Source organism: Neomonachus schauinslandi, chromosome 11 (genome assembly GCF_002201575.2).
Source record: "Neomonachus schauinslandi chromosome 11, ASM220157v2, whole genome shotgun sequence".
NCBI lineage: Eukaryota > Metazoa > Chordata > Mammalia > Carnivora > Phocidae > Neomonachus > Neomonachus schauinslandi.
The window spans coordinates 50,934,215-50,944,761 of record NC_058413.1 but is presented as its reverse complement, the minus strand read 5'-3'; the positions used below and the strand labels follow the sequence as shown (position 1 = coordinate 50,944,761).

Below are 10,547 nucleotides of genomic sequence, written 5' to 3'. Positions count from 1 at the left end.
CATACTGGGAAGGGCAAACTGCTTTATCTATGAGTTCACAGATTTTGATAAATTACATATGGCTAGGTTTTGTACAAATTCCATTTAATCACTTAATTTTAACATAGAGGCCTCCAAGTTGAGGATATGATTTTTCATTCATTCATTGGATGTCATGGGAAATGAAATATGATTATATGGGATACCATATGCTAGAGGAAGGAGGAAAAACAAAAATATTATCAGCAAGAGCACACTATGCTCTGAGTTACCATTTCTCTCATTACTGAGTTAGCCCTTGACCTAAAGTTTGGATTAATTTGTGTTCACAAGGTAGGTAGGCAGGGTTAAAACAAACAGCAACAAAACAAGGACTAGTATTCCAAGCAGGAGAAAAACAAGTGTTGCTCAAGTTTTGTAATATTGAGGGATCAAGCATGTGTAGAAAAGAGAGGCAACATTTCAAACGTTGATACTGATTATATACAAAAGAAATCTACAAGACTTTGGCAACATATGTGAGAACAAGAGAGGGCAAGAAAAGAACAAGGCAGCATAATAAACAATTGACCTATGTACCACTTTATGGGCTAGCATCAGTTCCCTAGTGATCAGGAATTGGTGTAAAAGCAAATCGTATGTGTTAAATTTATGTTTATTTGCAATGTACCTTTTCACACTTTCAAATATTTACAGCTTCTTTAAATAACGTCAACAAGTTACCTTCAATAATATTGCTTTCATGCCAGCACAAAGTGGTAGCCAGGCACCAGTTATATTAAAATATATCTCTCTTACTTAAATGTTTCCTTTTAGTCCTCATGTTTTTCCACTTGTAACTAACATTGACTCTCCAGGATTCCCTCAGGCATACAGATTAGATAGCACGCTGAGGTTTGCAGTATGGAAATCAGTGCCGGCATAAGGCGGTCACCCGTGGGTTGCAGTTATCCTTACATACTCCCTTTCAGTCCTTCATTCCTTTAGCCTCTAGTTAAGAATGATCATTTATATTTATCCAACAAATATTTATTGAGATTCAAATAGGTGAAAGCATCACGGAGCATCAGGATAAACATGAAATATACCCTTACCACAAAGAGATCAGTGAAGTGGAACAGATGTGAAATATAAATGTCAAATAAATGCTCATATGATAAACTTGCAAAAGGTCATAAAGAAAAACACATTCTATCTGGATGTAAGGTGAAGAAATGTTCCAGGAAAAGATTCTGAAGGACATGGTATCTAATTTAGGATTGGGACAAAGGCAGGCAAGGAAAAGAAGAGTGTTTTTATGATACATAAAAGCAAAATACTTGAAACAGCATAGCATTCTGGAAATTGAAAGAAGTTGACTGGGACATAAGGAGAAGAGTCAGTCATAGAAAGTTAGGAGACTAGTAATTAACATCTCTCTCTAGCCAGGATTACACTGTGATTAGTCCTAGAAATGTTTAGTCCTACATTTTCTATGTATTAGAAATGTTTAGTCCTACATTTTCTCTTTTTTGTTTGCTACATAGAAAAAAAATACATTATTTCCTAGCAACATTTCTCTTGATCTAAAACTCTTACACCCTTATCATATCACAGGGTGAATTTTATAATCAGTGTTGATTTTAAACTTCCAATTTGTGGCTTCATTAAGTATAATGGAAAGCATTATGTTCAGCTCCTAGACGGTAAAAATAATCAACAAATCTAAAATACTAACTGTGGTTTTACTATAACTTTCCAATCCCTTTTACAAAGTTGGCATACAATCTTACAATCCCCTCAGCAATGTACAAAGGTAAAATTTCTCCAAATCTTCACCAACGCATACTATTTTTTAAATTTTAGCCAGCTTATAGGTGTGAAATGATATCTTGTTGTGGTTTTGAACTGCATTTTCCCAATGACGAATGATGTGGAAGATCATTTACATCTGCATTATTGAGTTACAAAGATTCTTCCTAAATTCTGGATGCATGTCCAGATATAGGATTTGCTAATATATTCTCTTATTCTGTGGGTTGTCTGTTGACTTTCTTGGTGGTGTACTTTGAATCACAAACTTTTTTTTTTTAAGATTTTTTTTTAAATTTATTTGAGAGAGAGAACGAGATAGAGAGAGAGAGAGCATGAGAGGGGCAGGGTCAGAGGGAGAAGCAGACTCCCTGCTGAGCAGGGAGCCGGATGCGGGACTCGATCCCGGGACTCCAGGATCATGACCTGAGCCGAAGGCAGTCGCTTAACCAACTGAGTCACCCAGGCGCCCATGAATCACAAACTTTAAAAAAAGTTTGATTAAGTCCAATTTATGTATTTTTTTGTTTATACTTTTTGTGCCATACAAAAATGTTTCTAACCCAAGTTCACAAAGATTTACTCCTTTGTTTTCTTCAAATGGTTTTACTGTTACAACTCTTGTATATGTCTTATATTTTGAAATAATTTATATATAGTATGAGGTAGGGATCTAAATTCATTCTTTTGCATGTCCATATGTAATTGTCCTACCATCATTTTTGAAAACAATACAATTTCTTAAAGGTTAAATATTAAATAACTGCACATGTATCTGAATGTGATGTTCTTGATTTGAACCTATGTTAATGCATATAATTTCCAAATTCATAGAGTGTCACTATCCTAACAAAATATGCTATAGGAGATAGAGTCTGATAAATTTTCTGTTTCCTTCTTATGTGCTGAGTCTAGGGAAAACATTTTGAATATTTATATCCATCTATTGACGAGTATATGAGGAATGGGTATATTTTCATGTTCCTGTATCCTTACATATATTATGATATTTTTCCTGTCCATACTTTACAAAATGTTTTATTTTCATCCTAAGAATTATTGCAGAATAGGTGGAATCACAGGATTTCCATTGATCCAAATGACTGGACAAATGGCTATACAAATACACATTTAAGCAAACTCGTTTTTGCCATTGCAGGAAGGCTCTTCTGAGACCCACATCCTGATCTCACTTTCCTGCAATGTCAGTCTGTAACACCTCAGAAGTGGAAACCTCTACCTTCTTCCTCATTGGGATCCCAGGGATGGAGCATGCTCACATTTAGGTCTCCATCCCCATTTGCCTCATGTACCTCCTTGCCATCTTGGGGAACTGCACCATCCTCTTTTTCATAAAAACAGAGACCACTCTGCATGAGCCTATGTATTATTTCCTCTCCATGCTAGCCTTTTCTGACCTGGGACTGTCCATCTCTTCCCTTCCAACCATGCTGAGAATCTTCTTGTTCAATGACACTGGAATTTCCCCTGATGCCTGTTTTGCCCAAGAGTTCTTCATTCATGGATTCTCAGCTGTGGAGTCATCGGTACTTTTCATCATGTCCATCGATCCCTTGATAGCCATCTACAGTCCTCCCAGATACACTTCCATCCTGACCAGTGCCAGAGTCATTAAAATTGGCCTCGTATTTGCTGCATTATGTATTATGTTTGTTCTCCCTTTCCCGTTTATTCTAAAGAGACTGAAATTCTGTAAGAAAAGCCTTCTATCCCACTCCTACTGCCTCCATCGGGATGTCATGAAGCTGGCCTGTTCTGACAACAGAGTCAATGTCATCTATAGACTGTTTGTGGCTCTAACAGCTTTGTTAGACTTGGTGTGCATTTCTGTGCCTTACACGTGGATCCTGAACATTGTTCTGGACACTGCCTCACACAAGGGCTGCCTCAAGGTCCTCAATACTTGCATCTCCCATATTTGTGTTGTGCTGATCTTCTATGTGCCTATCATCACCTTGGCTATTATTCACCACTTTGCCAAAAATGTTTCTCCAGTTGTTAGGGTCATCATAGCTGATACCTTCCTTCTGGTTCCCCCTCTGAGGAATCCTTTTATGTACTCTGAAGAGTTAGCAGATTAGAAATCTAATTCTCATGAAATTATGTGAGAGAAAATGTTGATGGGAAACTTCAGCTGCAATGAGTGCCCACCTCACTTGGCAATGTTTGAACAAATGTAGGGGTCCAAGAAGGACAGTGAAGTAATAGAGGTGGACAAAAATACATATTTCATAATCTCAGCAGGCTCATCAAATTTCAAATTACGGATTTCATGTAGCAGCAACAACATCCTACATGGCTTGGGGTTACAATATGTTGACCACTACATTTTCTACCTCCTTTTTCTCTTTTACCTCATCACACAACCAGCTATATGACTATTTCAACAACAGACACAGAAGTACCATCTTTATTTGATTAAATAATTTTTTAAATTTCTTATTCTAAAAAAAATTAGTATGTTCATTTGGGAAAAAACAACATAACTCTAACTCAGCCATAATCAGCTCTGTCTAAAGTGAACTGAAAGATTAATCACACACACACACACACACACACACGCACACACAGCATCACATTCCCTAAACATCTATTTTGTGTGCATGTGTGTGTATATTTGTATGTATGTGTGTGTGTTTGTGTGTTGGGGATGATATATGTATGTTTGTGTGTGTGTATGTTTCATCAGCAATTCAAATAAATCATAAAAATGCTCCTATCTGTAAGTACTGTGAAACATGTATTAATGTAAATACCTTAGTAGATGAGCAAATATGTCATCAATTTATATTTTAAGTTCTCTGCAATATATTTAATAAACCTCCTTCTTTAGTATGCATATTGGGTGAGCTGCTTCTTACAAGTTTGTATAGTACTCTCTTTTTGTCAGTCACATACCTAAGCAGCAGTATTATTTCTTAACTGTTTACATCCTACATCAATGTGTATGTGATTGAAGTAGAATATTTTAATTTCTATCTTCGTCAGTGTCTAGCAAAGTACCTGGAACATATGAATTGTTTATTGTTTGTTAAGAGCATAGCAATCCTAGCACATTGTGAAGACACGAATATAATGCATGATAAGAAAGCCAAAGAATCCATTAAAGTATGTCTGAAAATCCCTGTTAATATAAAGTTCACTTCTACAAATTAATTACTTGGATAGAAATTAAAATAAAAGATGGGGCGCCTGGGTGGCTCAGTGGTTAAGCATCTGCCTTCGGCTCAGGTCATGATCCCGGGGTCCTGGGACCGAGCCCCATATCGGGCTCCCTGCTCAGCGGGAAGCCTGCTTTTCCCTCACCCACTCCCCCTGCTTGTATTCCCTCTCGCTGTGTCTCTGTCAAATAAATAAATAAAAAATCTTAAAAAAAATTAAAATAAAAGCAAGCACAAATATATTCAGCAATCTTAAAATAAGTGGAGTAATCTCATGGATGTAGATAAGATCTAGTTGGGTCCTCACGAAAAGTTATCTAACTGAATTTAGTCTCACTTCTAATAAGCACTACTATTTAATCCACACTAAATCCTGAAAATTAGAAGGTCTGTGTTAGTAAGATAAACATCCCATGCTAGCGACGGTACTAAATTGCAATATCTTAAGCAACACAACATTCTTAGGTGAGACACTGCAATGGTTCACAGATAGGAAATAGAAGTTGCAGGAACCTGGGGAGCTTCATCATCCTTAAATTCTAGAAGTCATTGTTAGCATCGCCAACTCTTGCTCTCTTCACCTTTCTTCTTTGCTTCAATCACTGGTCTGAATGAAGCCCCCTACATGATGAGTAAATGGTCACAAGCTGGAGGGATAGGTAGTGGGGACACTTCTTACGTCTCCCCTAACAGAGAAGAGAGCGGACTTTCACTATGAGCTTCACTTAGAACTTAAGGAAAGGGCTGAAAAATATGAAGTACTTGATATTCTTAAACCAGAACTGGTCATAATACCCTTGGATATGAACTCAATGTGATTGGCAAAACTGGGTCATGGCACTACTACAATCATTGTGACTGGAATACCTGAAGGAAGGTGTTTCTTTTCCTAGGAGGGTTGAAGAAATGGTATTTGGAAAAAATAGAACAAAACAAATTAAATAAAGTAAAGGAAAACCAAATAAAACCAGTGGCTAGGTCTACTAGACCTGCCAAAGAGCAGAATGACATTACTGAGAAAAAATATAAAAAACATGATTTAAGAAAAAATTATTTAAGGATACATAAGAAATGAACTCAAATAGTGACCTTTATAAAGGATTTTTTTGGGGAGTTTTACATCCATTATACTTTTACACCAATAATTAGGAATTAGTGTACTTAGAGAATGCAATTCATCATGGAAATGGTAAGTCATCTTTAGAATGCTACATTTAAGAAGACAGATAAGTACACCGACATATATCATCTTAGCTGATAGCACCTATATAAGAGCCAACGAAAGCCCTCCTTTCAATCTCAGCAAGGCATTAGAATCACTTGGGAGCTTTTTAAAGTCTGGATAGTAATGTAACATCACAGGCCAATTAAATCAGAATACAAAGTTTTTAACCTATTATCCTATTGATGGATATTGGAGTTGTTTCCAAATTTTGACTGTTATAAATAAAATTCCTATAGGTAATCTTAGAGATGTGTTTGATTGTGGCAGTTGTAGTATTTATGTTATGGTATTTGATTATGATATTAATTTTTATTTTCTTAAATGCAAATTGAACTGTGAGAGTTCAAGTATACTTTTTTACATTACTTACTAATTTCTAGGAGTTCTTTATTCTTTGTCAGATATGTGTGATAAAGATATTTATTCCTCGTGGATTGTTTGTCTTTTGGTCTTCTTAAAAGTGTCGTTCAGTGAACAGAAATTCTTCCCTTTTGTTAATTATAAGCGATTATTATTACTCCAGGGCTAATTTTTTTACATCCTTGGTTATTCCAAGGTCATTAATTTTTTTTTATAATTTTTCTTCTACATGTTTCTTTTCCTTTTATGTTTAATGCTTAGGTCTATGATCTAGCTGAAATTAATTTATGATAAAGCTCAATATTTATTCATTTATTTTTGTATATAAATTGCTCTAGTTTATTGAAAAGATCTTTCCCTGTTGAATTTTGTCACTGTCATTTTGTCTCTTCTTGTATGTTGGTTTGCAACCTCAGGAATTTACGAGGTAAAATCTGAAACTGGCCTCCATACATGGAGGGCAAGCAGAGACCAAAGAAAGAGGCAGACCTCTCCACATTGGTAGGTGGCAGGTTTAATAAGCATGGAAACATATGTGAGGCTTGTCTTGGGTAGTCATAAAACGAGTAAATCTCCACACCTGCTTGCCAGAATCTTAAAAGTTTATATAAAGGCTTTAATGGGGTTCAGTCAGGTATACCATCCAGATGGGCTCAATAACACATTGCTTTCTCAAGGCTATGTCCTTGAACATTTCAGGGCTCCTACTGTGGGAATGGTGCACAGAATGTACATTCTGAGGATCGGGTTGGGGGTGAGGAACCTCCAATTATCCAGGTTCAGCTCATGGGTCAGTTGACAGTCACATCCTCTTGATGAATTCCTTCAACATTGTGTCAATACCACACTGCTGAATAAATGTAACTTTGGAGTTAGTCATGAGTTCTAATGGTGCAGTTCATTCAATGTTTTTCTTGTTTTGCCTATTCTAGGTCTTTTGCATTTCCACATAAAGTTTACAATCAGCTTGTCAATTTCCACAATAAAACCTACTAGGATTTGATTAGAATTGTGCTGAGTCAATGTTACTTTGTGAAGAATTGTTAGCAACACAGAGTTTTCTAATTATTGAGCTTGATATCTCTACTTATATAATCTCCTTGAAATTTTCTGCAATGTTTTGAATTTATCGGTGTAGGTATCTTAAAAGTATTTATTATATTTATTTTTACATATTTGATTTTACTGATTAAACACCTTGACTGACATAAATGGTATTTTATATTTATACAAATTGTTTTTTCAAGTGTGTAGGGACTCAGTTTTGTATATTGCTGGCTGGCTTTTTAAAACTAACTTATTCTTGGGTGCCTGGGTGGCTCAGTTGGTTAAGAGTCTGCCTTTGGCTCAGGTCATGATCCCAGGGTCCTGGGATCAAGAACCATATCAGGCTCCCTGCTCAGCCTGGAAACCGCTTCTCCTTCTGCCCCCTCCCCCTCGGCTTGTGCTCTCTTTGTCTCTCGCTCTCAAAAATAAATAAAATCTTTAAAAAAAAACTTAAAAAAAAAAAACTAACTTATTCTTGTTCATTGATGAGTGAATAAGGAAGATGTGATATATTCATACAATGGAATATTACTTAGCCATAAAAAAGAATGAAATCTTGCCATTTGCAATGACATGAGTGGATCTAGAGAGTATAATGCTAAGCAAAATAAGTCAGAGAAGGACAAATACCATATGATTTCACTTATATGTGGAAATTAAGAAACAAAACAAACTAGTAAAGGGGAAAAAAGAGAAAGACAAACCAAGAAATAGACTCCTAACTATAGAGAACAATCTAATGGTTACCAGAGGGGGGTGGGTGGGGGCATGGGTGAAGCAGGTGATGGAGATTAAGGAGGGCACTTGCTGAGATGAGCACCGGGTGATGTGCGGAAGTGTTCAATCACTATATTGTACACCTGAAACTAATATTACACTGTATGTTAACTAAATAAATAAAAACTTAAAAACATAATAAAGTTAAAAATTAAAATTAACTTATTCTTAATATTTATAGATTTCTAAATAATCATATCATTTGTGAGTACAGACATTTTTACTTTATCCTTTCAAATTTTTATTCTTTTCATTTCTTTCTTCTTTCCATATTACGCAGTCTTGGACATCCAGTAGAATTTTGAACAGAATACTGATAGGGACATCCTGAACTTTACATGTCATTGAGAGAAAATGTCCAACATTATATCATGATTGTAATGTTAGCTATAGGATTTTTATATGTCTATCAATTCAAGGTAGTACCCTTTATTTCTAGTTTGCTCAGAGGTTTTGTGATGAAAATATATTAGGATTTTATCTATTGAGGTGGAATGCAGTTTTTCCTCTATGTCAGTGTGAAATTTATTCATGATTATTGAAAAGTGTGTATTTTTATGATCTACTCCACTTGGTCACGATGTATTATTATTTTTTTATATATCAATATACTTTACTTGCTATTTTTAATATGTTTGTAGATATCTACATTCACAAAATATATTAACCATCAATTACTGTTTCTCATCCTGTAATTGTCTAGCTAGGTATCACACATGAAACTAGTGGAGAAGTGTTTTATTCTCTAACAGAGTATGTATAATATTGGTATTATTTTTTTGTTAAATGCCTAATATAAACAAGAAGTGTGGCTTCTTGGCCTGGAGTTTACTTGAGGGCTTTTTTTTTATGTTATGTTAGTCATCATTCAGTACATCATTAGTTTTCGATGTAGTGTTCCATGATTCATTGTTTGCGTATAACAACCAGTGCTCCAAAAAATTATGAACTAAGTGCTGTTAACAGATAAAGAACTATCCACCTTTTTGTTTTCTTGTTTAAATTCTGGAGACTAGTGTTTTTCAAAGAATTTGTCCATTTCAAAAAAAAAAGTGTTTTTTAAATCATATTCACTGTACCCACTTAATATTTTTATATTAGTAAAACATATGGTGATATTTATTGTTTTTTTGATTTTTTAATTTTATTATGTTATGTTAGTCACCATACAATACATCATTAGTTTTTGATGTAGTGATCCACGATCCATTGTTTTCGTATAACACCCAGTGCTCCATGCAATACGTGCCCTCCTTAATACCCATCACCAGGCTAACCCACCCCCCCAAAACCCTGTTTGTTTCTCAGAGTCCATAGTCTCTCATGGTTCATCTCTCCCTCTGATTTCCCTCCTTTCATTTTTCCCTTCCTTCTCCTAATGTCCTCCATGCCATTCCTTATGTTCCACAAATAAGTGAAACCATATGATAATTGACTTTCTCTGCTTGACTTATTTCACTTAGCATAATCTCCTCCAGTCCCATCCATGTTGATGTAAAAGTTGGGTATTCATCCTTTCTGATGGCTGAGTAATATTCTATGGACCACATCTCCTTTATCCATTCATCTGTTGAAGGGTGTCTTGGCTCTTTCCACAGTTTGGCTATTGCGGACATTGCTGCTATGAACATTGGGGTGCATATGGCCCTTCTTTTCACTACATCTGTGTCTTTGGGGTAAATACCCAGTAGTGCAATTGCTGGGTCATAGGGTAGCTCTATTTTTAAATTTTTGAGGAAACTCCACACTGTTTTCCAAAGTGGCTGTACCAACTTGCATCCCCACCAACAGTGTAAGAGGGTTCCCCTTTCTCCACAACCTCTCCAACATTTGTTGTTTCTTGCCCTGTCCATTTTTGCCATTCTAACTCGTGTAAGGTGGTATCTCAATGTGGTTTTGATTTGAATTTCCCTGATGGCTAATGATGATGAACATTTTTTCATGTGTCTGTTAGCCATTTGTATGTCTTCTTCAGAGAAGTGTCTTCATATCTTCTGCCCATTTTTTGACTTGATTATTTGTTTTTTGGGTGTTGAGTTTGAGAAGTTCTTTATAGAACTTGGATACCAGCCCTTTATCTGTAGTGTCATTTGCAAATATCATCTCTCATTCTGTGGGTTGCCTCTTTGTTTTGTTGACTGTTTCTTTGCTGTGCAGAAGCTTTTTATCTTGATGAAGTCCCCAAA

General features: G+C 35.7%; 1 protein-coding gene across 1 annotated transcript; it reads left to right on the top strand.

Annotated features, from left to right (window-relative positions):
• Window positions 1–2,972: 2,972 nt before the first annotated feature.
• LOC110576480 (olfactory receptor 51A7-like) lies at window positions 2,973–3,872 on the top strand. Its single transcript, XM_021685670.1, is given in 1 exon segment — window positions 2,973–3,872. A coding segment is annotated over 1 exon segment (900 nt).
• Window positions 3,873–10,547: the final 6,675 nt, after the last annotated feature.